The sequence below is a fragment of the Pyrus communis genome, chromosome 15 (assembly GCF_041283825.1).
Source record: "Pyrus communis isolate YQ-2024b chromosome 15, ASM4128382v1, whole genome shotgun sequence".
NCBI classification, from domain to species: Eukaryota; Viridiplantae; Streptophyta; class Magnoliopsida; order Rosales; family Rosaceae; genus Pyrus; species Pyrus communis.
In genome coordinates, this window is record NC_142579.1 from 26679659 (window position 1) to 26695531 (window position 15873).

Genomic DNA, 15873 nt, shown 5'->3' on the forward strand with positions numbered 1-15873 from the left:
TGTAACTAATTTTTATGTTTCTAATTTAAATTAAGTTTTGAATTCAAAATGTTGTTAATTACTATTTTATCTCTTGGTGTTTCAAATGATTCAACATATTTTAGGTAGTTATATGATGAATGCTTCAATTTTGAGAGATCTATTTTGGATTTAATAAAATATTTTCTTTGTGTGGTCGTAAAAAAATCGAGGTGTTTGACATGTACCTAATGATTTTCCACTAGGTAGGATTTTTTTAGCCTAAGCACTTATTTGTTGAGGAGAAACTAATCCAATTCGAAATTGTTGATGTTTATACCAATCATAAAAAAAAAAAAAAAAAAATATCGATTCATTTCATTTCAATTAAGCTTCCTTCCTATTAAAGTGAAAGTTCTGCTTAGTTATAAGAAAATAGTTCAGTTCCAAAGCCAAATATCATAGTTTTACATTCAATTTAAATTATAAAAAAAATTAACTCTAAAAATAGAATACTTTCATTAAAGACAAATCCTTCGCAGTGGCTAGTGATGAAGATAAAAATTTTCGTGAATAATTGTAAAATAAAGATATATCTATTCATGTTTGCAGAGATGGGGTTTCTGCCCTTTCTAATATTTATACAGGATTAAATCTGTCAATTGAAACGAATTCAACAATTGATCCATTTTTTCAGACTTTGTTCTCACTATATATATATATATATATAGAGGTAGAGAAAAAAATAAAAGTAAAATCAATGTCATTTTAGGTCTATAATTATTGCAGTTTTATAAACCAAATATATTTTACTAAATATTGAACAAATTTATTCCAAAACTGATTACGCTCACAAAACAACAATAGCAATGTTTGAAAATACAAAAAATAAAAAAATAAAAAAATGAAAAAAGGGGGCAATACCAGTCTACCCAAAACGCAAGCCAAATCAAATCTCAAAACGCGAATCGCGCAGCTTAACTCAGCGAGCTAGCGAGCGAGTACATAAACAGTTGCGCGCGTGTTTGCAAAGTGAGACAACTCAGTCGGTACCTTTTCACTGCTGGCGCTCTTCCCACTCGCCCGACTCGGTCGAACCCAGTAACTCGCCACTCTCTGCCACTCCACCACCACTGTCAGAGAATTCACAACTCTCACAGCTTCGAATTAGCAGAGATCTCCAACAAATTTTGAAAATTTTGGAACTTAACTTTGAATTTGAATTTCGGAACGATTTCAGAGGCTTCGAATTCACATGGAAGCAGTGGCTTCGCCTCTTCCGTGGATCCCGGAAGACGACCTCCGCTTGAAGGACGCCATGGAGGTAATCCTCTGCAATTTTCTACGCAATTTCCTTTTCAGTCCTTGAACTTTTCAGTTATTGCCGTTACTGCCATTTAAAGCTATCATCCTCTTGTACGCTGTGTCTGGTTTTATAATTTTTATTATTTATTTATTTTTATGGAGTGATCGTTAGAATTGATAGTTGAAAATCTGTTTGGTGCTTTTAACGATTACAGACGGGTGCTTCTCTGGAAGCACTTGCCAGAGGCGCGGTACGATTTTCGCGCAAATTCACGATCGGAGAGTTGCGGGATCGGTGGTACTCGCTCCTCTATGACGCCGATGTCTCTGCGGAGGCGTCGGCTCGGTTGGTGGAATTGGAAGGTTGCAATTCCAACTCAGCGTCCAAGGCTAGTAGATTCACTCTTTCTAGGGGTTTGAATCGAAAATCCAATAGCATACGAAAGCATTACTATGCTATGCGGAAGATAGAGAGGAAACGGTGCGCTGTTAATTCCGTTGATCACGATTCTTATCAGAAGGAGTTTTTCGATCGTAATTTTCTTTTTGGGCCGGATGTTGATGATGGCAAGGCTTTAGAGGAAAATTTTGGGGTTGGAGATCATAATCAGCCCGTGTTTTTGGACTGTGATGTGGATAACGGCAATGCCACTCATGCATTTCGTGGTGGAGAGTGTGTTTCGAATGGAAATCATGGGGTCGAGGGAGGTGGAGAGTGTGTTTCGATTGGAAACCATGGGATGGAGGGAGGTGGAGAGTGTGTTTCGATTGCAAATCTTGGGGTGGAAGGAGTTGTGGGGGAAGGGTGCTCGAATGGATTTGTTGAACAGGTTTCGTTATTGCAAGGTAGCGGATTAGGAGAGAATGCTTTTTGCCATGATAATGCTTGTCATGATCTGCCTACTCACCGAGATGATGGAATTGATTTTGGGAATGCCTCAGATGCGGAAGATATAGGGCCATCCCATGCATCAATAGATGAGCCTCTTTGGAAAACGATTGAGGATGTACCGGCACCTGAAATGCCCATGGATGTCAGCATGGGGGTTAATGGTGAGGGTGCCCGAAAGACATTGGCAGTTACTGATGATATGGATGTGGATAATATTGGTTCACCTCAATACGAAGTCGTCCATTCTGAGGAATTGTTAAATGATGAACTGATTAGGTCTGTCACGATTTCCGGAGGTGATTATGCAGAAATATACCTTGCGAATGATGAGCTTGACTTCATGGATGTAAATGGCAAGGAGTCAATAGATAAGTTCTCTTCTGAAAACCTGAATCCAACTCTGTTGAGCGAGACCAAAGATGTTCATGAAAATGATGCACCCAACTTTTGTCAGCCCCCAAAGTTGGTTTCAGATTCATGCCAAGCTGTTACAGACAATGTGCAGGCTGCTGAGATGGATGTTGCTTCTGAACCGTCTCACTCTGACCCAGATGATCAGCATGTTATCTCTTGTTCCGAAGCCAATATGACAGCATCTACATCAGTGCCACATCCTCTTACTCCTGAACATAATCATGAAGAGATGATTTGCACATTGAATACTGAGGACCCTGAAATCCCATGCAATGATGATATATTCCCATCTGCTGCAACTGTTCATGCTGTGGTGCAACCAACCTTAAAAGGAGCTCATGAGTTGGCTTCCTCTACGGGAAAAAGGAATTGCGATCAACAAAGGAAAGAAGAAGATCCCACACGACCGTTTAAGGTTCCCCGGATGGTAGGATACGACACAAGTACAGAAAACAGCCCCAACCATGCACTTGGTTCTTTTGGAGTTAAAGCTCCATTTGGTGATAGTAACTGTGTAGCTTCAATCTCCAAACATGATAAAACTGTCATTGCCGACCAAAGCCAAAGCAGATCAGCACATGCACCAGTTAAGTCTATCACCAATCGAGTGTTCAAAGAAGAGGTTATTATATTTTACTGCAGTCCCTTCATAAATTTCTTGGTTGCCCTTGTAAATATCTATTACTAAAGCTGATTGTTGTGAACAGGGATTAGAAGCTCCATTTACAATTGCAGAACTTGCACCCTTATTCGCAGAGCCAGGTTCTACAACTCTCCCAGAACCAGAAGCCAACCCAGCAGCACTAGATCATGAAGAATCTGAGGAAGAATCTGATGATGATGTTGATGATGATGATGCTGACATTCCTTGTTTTTCTGATATCGAAGCGATGGCAAGCATTAATAGTTTTGTTCATTTGCGAGTTTTTCTGTAATCTTCCACTTAGTTCATTTCTAGGATCTACCTCCCTAACTTATGTTATTTTCAGATACTTGAGATGGATTTATGTCCACTGGATCAGGATTCATACATCAGCAGTGAAGGTAACTCCTCTGAGCTCTTTTTTATTATATTTATTTTCAGAAATTATTTAAATGTATACATTTAAAAGATTAGATGTTTAATAAGTGTTAAAAAGTTTACAATAGCTGCCTTCCATTGTAAACCATCTGCCAAATGTGAGAAAAGAGTTCAGCCTTATATGTGGCAGTCAAAGAATGTCTGGCATTATGGTCGATACACTGTGTGTGTCTTTTTTTTTCAATTTTTTCTGTGGTATTTGCAGTCTTAGAGTATCAAAATGAGGATTCTAAAAGGAACATCATAAGGTTTGAACAATGTGCACGATCCTCTATGCAAAGAACCCTTGCATCTAAAGGTGCACTCGCGGTATTGTATGGTAACCATATAAAGAAGTACATTAAGAAAACTGAGGTATGTTTTTTGTATTTTAAAGTTCCGATTCAGATTCATGCAACTCCTATGCAGAGCTGTTGCAACTTCTTCCTACCATGTAGGTAATAATTGGCAGATCAACAGAAGATAACGAAGTTGATATTGACTTGGGAAAGGAAGGGCTACATAACAAAATATCTCGGCGGCAGGTGGGACTTATTTTTCCGTCCTAATATGATTGTTTCCAGGAATTTTTTGTCCCTTACTTGCTCTTTGATATAATATTTGGCTCAACTTGTAGGATGGGATTAAGGTGTCATATTAATTGGTTCTTGAGTTTTTCAACAAATGATACATTAAATTGTGAGGGGGCACCGATTTTATCCGTTCATGCTCCTCCCTCTAAGTTTTGTTCTCTGGGTAATTGAATAAACAAAAGGAGAACCGGAGCATAAGAAACAAGGAGTGCAAAGGGAGTGTGAAAAACTGTTTATGGAATTACAAAGGGATGAGATTGTAGATTAAAATCTGTTTATGTGCTAAAACCTTCTTTATCTTATCGATGTTAGCTTTTAATGTCCAACCCGGAAACTGGACTTTGGTCATTGTCTATATAAATTTGCCTTTGCAGCAGGGTAGGAGGAGTAATTGTTAATCGCTTGTTTTTCTGTTATTAAATTCATTTCAAGAAATTTTGGCTATGATTTTTAATGTCTATTGTTAATTACCTCTAGGCTCTTATAAAGATGGAAGGAGACGGTTCTTTCTCTTTGAAGAATCTCGGCAAGAGTTCAATTTATTTGAATGGAGAAGAAGTTGCTACCGGACAACTTGTTAGTCTTGGTTCAAGTAATTTGATTGAGGTAAATAGGTTTCTCTGTCTGCTCTACCATTCTTGTTTCGGCCTTTCCCTCAGTAGTGCTTGCTCCTACTAATTTACTATTCACCCCAACTAATTCATTGTTAATGACAATCTGCAGATTAGGGAAATGTATTTTAATTTTGAGACGAATCACAAATCTGTGAGGCAGTATCTGGGAAGAATCGGCCAAGAAAGCGAGGATAAGTACACCAAGTTGGAACGGTCGCCCGAGGGAGGTCCATAAGTGCAAAATAATATGAAAGGTGCCCTTCCTGTTCCAATTCTTTTCGAATGGACTATGCTTTGGTCAGTTATACTTCGATTATTATTAAATAGGAGCATCTTAACCCTGCCTGATTATAGAATGTACAGGCATTTTTTATTTTACATGTTTCAATTTTTTTAAACTAGTTAGTTCTTCAGCCCGAATTACGAAAAATTGTAGTACAAAATAAAAATAAATATCAGTTTATAGTGTAACCATTGCTAACAGTAACTAACCAGCTCCCTTAATTATCTCAACTTTTTATCTTTCCCATTTTGGCCATGTTATTATTTCTCTCTTTTTCAACAATTGTCGTCCATCATATTTGAACTCGTGATCTCTCCCAACGAAAAGGAGATCGGGTTATAGTTTTTTGTTTTAGTCTAACAGACATTTACTGTGTGTGATTATACTAACCACACCGAAATACGACTGCTACGACATGAACCCAGTTCGTAGATGTGTATCTCAATTCATAGTAGGGCTGGGCACAGGCCGGGTCTACAGTTCCCTTTTTTATTTTTTATTTTTTTGGTTTAGGAAAAAACAATTACAGCAGCACAAATTCAGTTTCAAACGTTACATTGCACCATTACACCGGCACAGATTCAAGCATTGTTCGATAATAGCCTCTTGAAATCTTGAGGAGCCCAATATTCGTCCTACAAAAATTTAAAGCTATTAGCTATATATAATATATTGCAGCCATCTTCTGGTGCACAACTGTACATGTTCAACTTTAACAGTTCTTGCTGATAAAGTTGGCTTTTGGTAAAAGGAAAGATCACTGCTGCAGATTATGTTGGTTATATGAGATTATTGCAATTTACACATACTGCAAACCACAAACTGTAGCAATTGCACAAATGGCAATTGCACATATTCTATGATTCTACCACGGCACTACCAACGTCCAAAATAACAACATATCCAAATTCTGAAAGTCCAAAATAACAATATTATATGACATCGTCCAAAATAACAACACATCGTCCAAGACTCCAAATACATAGATTAACTAAAATCAAACCACATCCAACGTCCACGTTCCAACACCATTCCTCATTGAATCTGTAAGGAAAAATAGAATATAAACATGACATTTTTAATGTCCAACATCATATTATCCTCATTGAATCATTGAAATTTAAAGTTTATTCATTTGAGTTTAAAATATTACCGCAATTCTTTTTCCTTTATTCATTCGAGTTGTTTGAGGAGCTTTAATTTCAGGAACACTTAGTGAGATTGTTGAACTTGTAGTTGTAGTTGTAGATATAGTATTTGCTGCTGCTCTTCTTCTTTTATATTCTACAACAAAGAACACAAGCACATTAATTGTAAACCAATTAATATAAAGTTATAAACCAAACTATACAAAACAAAATAATTACCTTCTTCACACTCTTGATAAAATTCGAGCTCCGCCGGACTTGCTTCATACTCAATGTTGCTAATTGGTTAACTTCTTAACCAGTTTTGGAGGCATATCAATGACTCCATTGTTTGAGGAAGGAGAGATGATCTAAAGGGTCAATTACTCTCTTTCCTGCACTAAATGCACTCTCACTGGCAACTATTGACACTTGAATTCGCAACACATCTTTCGCTATCAAAGCAAGTGTATGTGCTCCTCCCTTTCAACTTCCACCATTTCAAAACGTCAAATGGTGAACCATGTGGTGCTTTCTCTAGAGTGTCAAGGAGATACCTATCCACCTCATGTGCAAGCGTAATATCCTCGGTGTCTTCTAGTTCCTTCTCCCAATCATCCATCATTTGACTAAATATCATTGGATTTTCTATTGCTACACTAGAAGATGATTGTTTTACCCTTGAACAAGAAGTGTCAACAACTAAATCTTTTTTACCCTTTTGTTGTGTTTGTGAACCGAAAACTTGGTGAGCATATTCATCACACATCGCCTTCAACAATGTCTTCACTTCATTACTTTTCTGTTCAATCTCTTCTTCAGGAAGCTATAATTGCTTTCTACACAAGTGCATGTAGTGTCTCAATTTGAACCTTGGGTCTAAGACAAGGGCAACTACAAATATTTGACTAAGGGACTCAATTAAACCAAAATACTTTCGATGTTTGGCTCTCATGCTCATTGTCATATCACGTAGCACCAACTCTACAGTTCCTCCAGTTTGCATATATTCAGGCAAAAAAAGCTTTTCAATCTCGTTCTCCACAGTAATGACATCATGAACAGCTGTATTAGATGGGATACTTACTTGCACTAACTTTCAAAGTTACAAGATAGAAGGCCTTCAAAAATTTCACAAACATTTCTGCACCATCCCAATCTTCCTCCTTAGGTGGTCCAACCCTCCCTTTACACGCCACTTCTTCTACTTCATCATTAAGCACCTTTTCCCTGAAATAGGTGGAGTGTATATTGGCTTTATCATCTTCGTACATCCTTTCAAATGCTTTTTTAAACTTCAAGCAAGATTCTAGCATTATGTATGTGTTATTCCACCTAGTAGGCACATCCATAACAACTAGACCCCTACTATCCAACTTCTCATTCTCCAAACATTTCTTGAAATAACTAAACCTTCAGGGACTTGATCTCACAAACCGCACGGCATTTCTAAGAGCATCCACACTTGTATCCAATCTTTTCAACCCATCTTTCACTACCAAGTTGATAATATGAGCTAAGCACCTCACATGCATAAACTTGCTATTCATAATCATTTTAGTATTAGGCCATTTCTGCATTTTACGAACAATATACTCAATTGCCACCTTATTAGCCGATGCATTGTCAACTGAGATACACATCACATTTTCAATCTCCCACTTAACCAAACATTGCTTAATCATCTTCCCTATTTATTTGCCTTCATGACTTGAAATCAAATAAAAGTTTAGAATCCTTTTGTGCATATTCCATTCATCATCCACAAAATGAGCAATTAGCACCATGTAGTTCAAATTTTGCACACTTGTCAATGTATCAGAAGTCAAGCTCATTCTATGCTTGTGTATCTCCCTTTTTAACGGATCTTTCACGGTATCATACATAGTGAATAAATTCCTCACAATAGTTCACAGAGATAGAACATGCAATTTAGGCTAAACTTTCCACATCATCCGCCTAAACCCCTCACTTTCCACACAACTAAAAGCTACCTCGTCAATCACAATATACTCAACAATACCTTCCACTGCCTCTTCTTAGCTCCACCTTTAGCAACAACCATGTTTTTAACGTCCCCAGAAGGTCCAGAACTGCCTAGAACCTTTTGCAACTCATCAGTTGGTTTATATGAATTGCAATGTTTATTGATATGTTTAATGTAAGTACTAGTTCCACCCCCCACTAGTATCACATGCAAAAAGGGACTTACAATGGTTACTCTTAGCCTTCAATACTTGTACCTCCGCCATCTCTTTCTTTCCATCATTTTCTACTTCTTGTATTTCCGAGACGGTACACTTAGTGATATGATCCCAAACCCAAGATCTTTCAGAAGAAGATCTCTCTAGTGTAGCTAATAGAGTTGGTTGTTTTGTCTTTGGAATAGGTGGTGCTTTTCTTTTTCTGGAGGAGGAGGGTTTTGGGGGAGGCATTGATGATTTTGACTGTGTGGGTTGTGCTTGTGTTGGTGGTTGTGGAAGACATGGTGATGGTGATGTAGCCGTAGATGATGCTACATTAATACTAGGGGCACTTTGGCTTTGAGATTGAAACATTATGTAAAAATCTGTAAAAATTAAATAATGAAAGTATATTCATTAATCAAATAAAGATATTTCAAAATATGCACACCAATTAATAATCAAAACAAAGAAGAAGCACATTCACTGTTTTCCCACCATATAGTAATCAAAACACACACAGCTAAACTTAGCACACAACACATAAATGCACAACACGCAGAAATGCACAACATAGAAGAAGCAAAAACTGCACAAAACTGCACAGATTCAAAAACTGCATTTTTACACAGATTCAAAAACTGCACAAATTCAAAACTACACACGCACGCGTGCGCGCGCACACACATATATATATATCCAACCACAGAATAATGGAATTGACCTACTAACCACTCTTCAAGATAAATGAATAGCATTTCAAATGCATCAAACATAACCTAGTAGCAACTTATACCAAGCTGTAAGTACAAATTTATTATTAAACAAAAGTTCATAAATAGCAACGGGTGTAAGTACAACTACAAGCTATAAGTATGTAACAGGTAAGGGTAGCGAAACTTTGTACAGAGCTGTTATAAGTGATGAATCACCAGCGGATATGTGTCCAGCACTTGAGATACGATATCTTTGTATCGAGCTGTTAAGGAGCACTCGTGCCCTGAAAAAAAAAAGTGATACAATTGAGGCAAGCTTAAATACAGTTAAAGAGCAAGTATGCAACAGACTGCAACCTCTTTCCAATTGTTTTATTCTTCAACTTTTGAGTTTGTAGTCTTTTAGAAACAAGATCGTAGTTCATGAAGGCTTGGATAGTATAAACATGAAACAAACAATTTAGGAGTCTCCACATTGACAATTGTACATTATGATTAGTACATGAATGTGCCACATTTGTGGTCTTATACTCTTATTTAGTGCATAGCTCATGTGGATATCGTTATTCATATGCCAAACTTATCAAACAGTTGCTATATATGCATAACTAATCAGACCTTTAAGTGGATCACAGTAAAACATTACGCACTAACATTAATTTGTATCACACCGTAACCATATTCGTATATATGCTTCGTAGTTCGTAGGTATCACAAGATTGTTCACTATATTAATCAAATATCCATTGTTATATTTCAAGATGATGTGCTATTTATTTGTGCTATTATTTATCTCTGGAATTATATCATTTTTGTTAAGAAAAGAAATCTACTGTGACTGATTTAAGTCTTTCTGATTGTGGCTTCTTTTACACAACTGAATTTGTTTCATAATTGTAACAACATTCAAGTGACAGAAAGCATGAAATGTTGAACCTAGCAGAATAACCATACGTGAAACCCTAACAAAAACAAGAAGAAGAAAAAAACCCAAATCAGAAAACGCAGTTTTTGATCAATTAAATTCAAAATTGCCTACTCAGATTGAAATCCCAATCCCAGTTGCAACCAACTGACCTAGCTTTTCGTTTCTAGGGTTTCATCATCAATAACCAAACACATCCCAACACAAATCCCAAATCTCACTCCCATCCTAACAAATCCACAATTCCTTCACCCATAGGCTAGTAGCAGTTCAATACCATCTTAACAGATCCACAATCCCATCCTAACATATCCACAATCCTAACCTAACAAATCCACATAGGCTGGTAGCAGTTCAATTTTCGAAGAAGTAGACTTACCGGTAGCCGGGCAAGTAAAAGAATCTAGGTTGGTCGCACAGTGTCCTCGACGTCGGTGATGGGGGTCGTGATGGTGGTCGTGATGGCGGTGGTGTTGTCGAAGAGGAGAGAATCGAGGTTATGGGAGCTAGGGGTTCTCTGTGTCCTGGGAATTGGGATGTTGTCGAGGTCGAAGGATGGCTGGATGGGTTGTGTTGGTCGCGGCGTCGAGGGAGTCGAGGGAGTCGAGAGAGTGAGTCGAGTGACGGATGGTGGAGGAGAGGTGGGAGTGAGTTAGTGAGTGAGTGAGTGAGTGAGTCTGTGAGTGAGACCGTGGTGAGAGTGTGAGACTAGGGTACAAACTAACGGTTCAGATTGAATGATAAGTTATCATTCAATCTTATCATTCAATCTCAACCGTTGATTATAATTAGAAACGGGTCGGTCATGGGCCCCGTTTTTGTAGGGTTTAGGAACCGGCCCACCCTGTAAATGACATGGGCCCCGCTTGTTTATTTTCTAAAACATTTGGAACCGGGCCGTACCTGCCCCGACCCGCGGTTCCGCTACCCGTTTGCCCACCCCTAATTCATAGTATGATTTCTAAACAATGTTCCCGAGCGGTGGTTGAGAGTTGGAAACTACCAGACGCGAATCTGCATAACGGAAATGGGTTTGCCTTTGGGAGAAGTTTGCTGTGTTTCAAGTTTGTTAGCTCATCTAATACGCACTTATGATAAAAGTGCTTCAACAACGACTCGATTTGACGTTAGTGATGGGTTACTCTAATCGGTAATCGCCCACCACCTCGGAGGCTCTCTGTAACAACTGAATCAAATGGCCACCTACCCACCTTTATTTTTATCTTTGTCTTTTTTTGTGATTGCAATCAAGAACTGGTTTTTGCTTTTGTAAAGATGCCATTTTGTAGTGGCTTATAGAGAAATAAAGGAAAAGGATCCTATTCGATTGAGAGCTAGGAGGGCATCAACCAAAGCATATTGGCATATAGAGGGTATTATCTCAGACTATAATTTATTTGAGATATAATTTATCTTAACGTAGCCGCTTATTATCTCAAATACACAATTTCGCCTTCTTGTTGACCGTAAATTACAGTTTGACATGTTCACAATAATGTCTCTTTACAATCACAGGAGACTATCTTTAATATACAAAGTATTACATGGAAGAACAACTCAATGCATAGAAGAAGCTAAGTATTTTTATGTAAATAAAACATTATAGTAATAGTATCAATTGTAGCCTTAGTGGATGAGTATGGAGAAATTTTTCAAATTGCCTGGAATCTAAACGAATATTTCGCATATGACAATATTAGTAGAGGAACGCGAAAAAATAAATCATCTTCTGTATGTGTACTATGACATATGAATTGTTGAGTAGCGCTTGAATACCTGACAAAAATCTGTCATGAGTACGGGCTGTTGATGTAGAAGTGGGTGATAACGACCTCAAGAACCTTTGCTTTATCTTTTACTTCAACTTTATATATAATATTGTACTAATGAATTTGAACATCATGTAACGTTAAACTCATTCTACGATCGTCATTCTCATGCATAAATACCAAAGACAGCTCAACAGTCAACACTAGCAAGTAGCAGCAGCTGCTTCGGCCCAACCAACACACGTCACTATATACTTCAACAGTCAATACTCTAATCCAACAATACTAGCACCAATCTCAATCTCTCTCTCTCTCTCTGACAACTGACCCGTGAGGCCACTCCCATATAAACATCTCTGAACTCTGTCTGATTCCCAATACGAAAAGCCAGCATAAGCGCTTTCCTCACAAGTACTTTTCTTCCTTGCCCACATCAAAATTCCCACTTCTGATTCCAAACCAACGGTCCAGATCAACCTCTCCTTCCTCCCCCTGTTTCTGCAACTCCACCCCCATACTTTTACTCACTCCCCACTCGCACTGATCAAATTTCAACAAAAACCACCAAATGGGTGTTCAAATACACAATTTGTCTCTGTCCTCCCTGATTTTTTTGATAATTTCAGCTGCAAGTCTGCAACTTTTAGCAGAATCCAAGACTTTCTGGGCCGACATTGAAGCTCTCAGGGAGTTCAAGAACTCACTCAACCCCGATTCAGTGAGTCCCGGCTCGTGCGTCAGCTCCTGGGACTTCACCCTCGACCCCTGCGACAACCTCTTCAGCGACCGGTTCACCTGTGGCTTCCGATGCGAACCGGTCGACAACTCCTCGTCCGCCAGCCGGCTCACCGAGCTCACCCTTGACCAGGCCGCTTACTCCGGCTCGCTCTCCTCCCTATCCTGGAACTTCCCGTATTTACAAACGCTCGACCTCTCCAACAACTTTTTCTCCGGATCGATCCCGGACTCGCTCTCCAACTTAACACGGCTGAGTCGACTCGGTCTCTCCGGCAATTCGTTCTCCGGCGCTATTCCCGGCTCAATTGGATCGCTTTCGAACCTCCAGGAGCTTTTCCTCGACAACAACCGCCTCGACGGCGCAATCCCACCGAGCTTGAACGGCCTGGCGCAGTTGAAGCGGCTTGAGCTTCAGGGGAACCGGCTCGGCGGCGAGTTTCCCGAATTGGTTTCTCTCCAGAGCCTCTACTACTTGGACGTCAGCAACAACGCCATATCCGGTGGCGTCCCAATAAATTTTCCGCCATCTCTGCTCCAAATCTCCATGCGAAATAACAGCTTAGAAGGAAGCATCCCGGAAAACATCAAACAGTTGGGCTTTTTGCAAGTGCTCGACCTGAGTCACAACCACCTCGGCGGCGCCGTCCCTGCCCACCTCTTCAACCACCCGTCGCTACAGCAGCTCACTCTCTCCTTCAACCAATTCACGTCCGTACAATCTCCGGTTTCTCTTTCTCCGGGCACCCATAGCCAGCTCATTGCACTAGACCTAAGCAACAACGACCTCAGGGGGATGCTGCCGCCGTTTATGGCGGCGATGCCGAAGCTCTCGGCTTTGACGCTGGAGAACAATAAGTTTACGGGTATGATTCCGACCCAGTACGCATTCAAAGTGGCGGTGCCCGGCCCCGGAGTCGCGGCGTTCGACAGGCTCCTGCTGGGTGGGAACTACTTGTTCGGACCCATACCGGGTCCGCTGCTGCGGTTAAAACCGGGTTCGGCGAATGTGGGTTTGGGGGATAACTGCCTGTACAGGTGTCCGAGAGTTTTCTTCTTTTGTCAAGGTGGCGATCAGAAATCGTTTCATGAGTGTAGAAGCTTCGGCCCGATGATCCCATGAATAAGAACATGAATTAACGTTATTATTATTGTAAGATTATGACATAATATTGGATTAATTTCATTTTCCACTCTTCTAATTTACTCTCAGTAACAGTTTAGTCTCTATTATTTTAGAAAGTTCGACACTGTAGTCCCTGAGATTACGAGTTCTTGGTCTATTAGTCGGGTTAACTTTGACGCAACACTTACTTGGCTCACTGGTTTGTTTACTTACTCATGTCATGTTGATAAAGTGAGATTCTTTATAGATTATCTATTATTTCACAGTATAACGTTAATTTTTGTGTTCACATTATAAAATTTTATTCATAAAACATGTAAGATAGAAAATTCATGAATAGTTTTACTTTGAAGAGAGTATATATTAGCATCTCTCCTTTTTTTTTTTTTTTTTTTTTTTAATGAAAAAAAATTCAATCTTCTTAACATGGATAGAAGATTACAGTTAAAGAATTATTCTTACTTATTGCGTGTTATGTGAAATGAGTAGCCGGTAATAATTTGTACCTTCAAAGTAATAAAGTTTAATTTTTTTAGAAAAACAAGACCTAAACTATAAAGAGTGCAAATATGATAAATTATTACTAATTTCCTTCATTTTTTTAACAATAATTGGCTACTCTAAGTAGAAATTCTTATTCAAAACTCTTAATGTTTGAATTATAGAGTTTTGTATTTATAATCAGAATCGTTCATACTATAAATCACACTGTAAAAAATTGTAAAGATCATCTATGAATTAAAGTTAAGGTCATTTAGTCAATCTATTATGGCAAACATGGACGGTTCGTAATACTTTTACCAATTGTGTTCATTTGTTTTTATACAGTTCAATTACTAAACGACTTTAGTTTTAATTGATTTTTTGCAGAAGCGGTTTTTACAGAGTGATTTATAATATGAATGATTCTAATTATAAACACAAAGTTTTATAAATTAGTAACGAATAATTTTGAGTAGGAGTTGCTACTCACTTTTTGAGTAACCAAGCATTGTTTTTTTTTTTTTTTTTTTTTTTTTTTTTGTTGGTGTAGTTCTTTTGTAGTTTTATTTCTATTTTTAGTTTTTTATAGTTTCGGAAAGTGGGGAAATTGAGGAAATATTTGGTTATATAATGGTAATAATAATGAGAGGGGAAGTCCTTGTCTGATGGTAGATGACGTTTATGACGTTAGTAAACTAATCAGTTGCTTCTCTGACAAAGGAACGTTAACACTCACGTGGTTTCATTTGTTTACTATCCACTTTAGAGGCGGGAGGTCTAGTATTGATTTGATACTGAGATATTTTTATAAAAATTAGGTATAAAAAAAAGCTGAGTTCAAAAATATGTTTGGTAAACACTTAAAAACAACTTATTTTCACAATTTTGGGTAAAAAAAAGATAAAAACATGAAGCAGAAAAAATGAGTTTATTCTCACAGCACAGCAGAAGCAGTTTTTTTTTTCAAAGCATAACAATATCAAATCAACCCTTAATCAATTATACCACTTCTCTATACTACTGTTTCTACGTACCATTCACTTTAGAGAGTTTTAACGAAACACTCTCATTACTGTATACTTTTAACGAAAATGATATTTTTACTCTAAAAAGTCACTCTAGTACTATTCACTTACAACATCTTTTTGTCATTTGGATTAAAATTTTCAAACTCTTTTCATTAGTTTTCTTTCACTATCCCCTCCCTCCCTCCCTCCCTCCCTCCCACACATACATCCCTCCCACACACACACACACACACACATCAATAATGTGATTAAGCATTCCTTTTACCATGTCTCCCACACTTATAATATTGTATTTTTGACACAAAATGCTATAGTAGTTTGCGGCATGCCAACTAATTGCTATCATACTATAAAACACGAATAATGGTTGAGTGTAACTGTGTTTGCTTGGGGTGCTAGTGTAACTGTGTAAGAGTCCACCAGTAAGTGTACCTAGCTACAACTTACAAGGGCGCAATACAATGAAAATATGCACCATTAACTCTTCATTTTTCACTTTTCCTTTGATCAAAGCCTCCACAAGCATCATGATCATCCACACAACACAGTCCAAGCCACAATACTTATCATGAGCCAGACTATCATAAGTAAGCTTTACAAATCAAGCACAACATTATTCGATCTTGTGTTTGTTTATATAGGTTTACGAGGCCGAGTTTTGA

The 15873-nt window shown here is 38.3% G+C and overlaps 2 protein-coding genes and 1 long non-coding RNA gene across 4 annotated transcripts; 2 read left to right on the forward strand and 1 right to left on the reverse strand.

Annotated features, from left to right (window-relative positions):
* The first annotated feature begins 789 nt into the window (after positions 1-789).
* Positions 790-5349, forward strand: LOC137745114 (uncharacterized). 2 transcript variants are annotated; one of them, XM_068484999.2, is made up of 8 exons: positions 790-1282; positions 1479-3191; positions 3277-3462; positions 3559-3613; positions 3856-4004; positions 4088-4174; positions 4700-4828; positions 4946-5349. In XM_068484999.2, exons 1-8 carry the CDS (start codon positions 1214-1216, stop codon positions 5069-5071), a joined length of 2514 nt encoding a protein of 837 aa, XP_068341100.2. In that variant the 5' UTR covers positions 790-1213; the 3' UTR covers positions 5072-5349. The 2 variants fall into 2 exon arrangements, with proteins under 2 accessions (XP_068341100.2, XP_068341108.2); XM_068485007.2 differs by having other exon boundaries at positions 821-1282; positions 1479-3155.
* A 533-nt stretch (positions 5350-5882) lies between these two features.
* Positions 5883-10731, reverse strand: LOC148690799 (uncharacterized). The gene is made up of 5 exons (XR_015956747.1): positions 10450-10731; positions 9362-9429; positions 6487-8815; positions 6273-6403; positions 5883-6163 (listed from the first exon to the last, which is right to left on the reverse strand). It is a non-coding gene; the product is annotated as an uncharacterized LOC148690799 (long non-coding RNA).
* A 1316-nt stretch (positions 10732-12047) lies between these two features.
* LOC137719826 (Leucine-rich repeat (LRR) family protein) lies at positions 12048-13780 on the forward strand. The gene has a single exon (XM_068458836.2). It carries the CDS (start codon positions 12408-12410, stop codon positions 13695-13697), a length of 1290 nt encoding a protein of 429 aa, XP_068314937.2. The 5' UTR covers positions 12048-12407; the 3' UTR covers positions 13698-13780.
* Positions 13781-15873: the final 2093 nt, after the last annotated feature.

What these genes read in the sequence shown, in the direction of transcription:
- LOC137745114 (XM_068484999.2), top strand. Translation starts at nt 1,214, where the DNA reads ATGGAAGCAGTGGCTTCGCCTCTTCCGTGGATCCCGGAAGACGACCTC. An exon ending in TTTCTGATATCGAAGCGATG is followed by an intron (nt 3,463 to 3,558) that starts GCAAGCATTAAT and finishes TGTTATTTTCAG; the next exon opens with ATACTTGAGATGGATTTATG. An exon ending in ACAAAATATCTCGGCGGCAG is followed by an intron (nt 4,175 to 4,699) that starts GTGGGACTTATT and finishes AATTACCTCTAG; the next exon opens with GCTCTTATAAAGATGGAAGG.
- LOC137719826 (XM_068458836.2), top strand. Translation starts at nt 12,408, where the DNA reads ATGGGTGTTCAAATACACAATTTGTCTCTGTCCTCCCTGATTTTTTTG.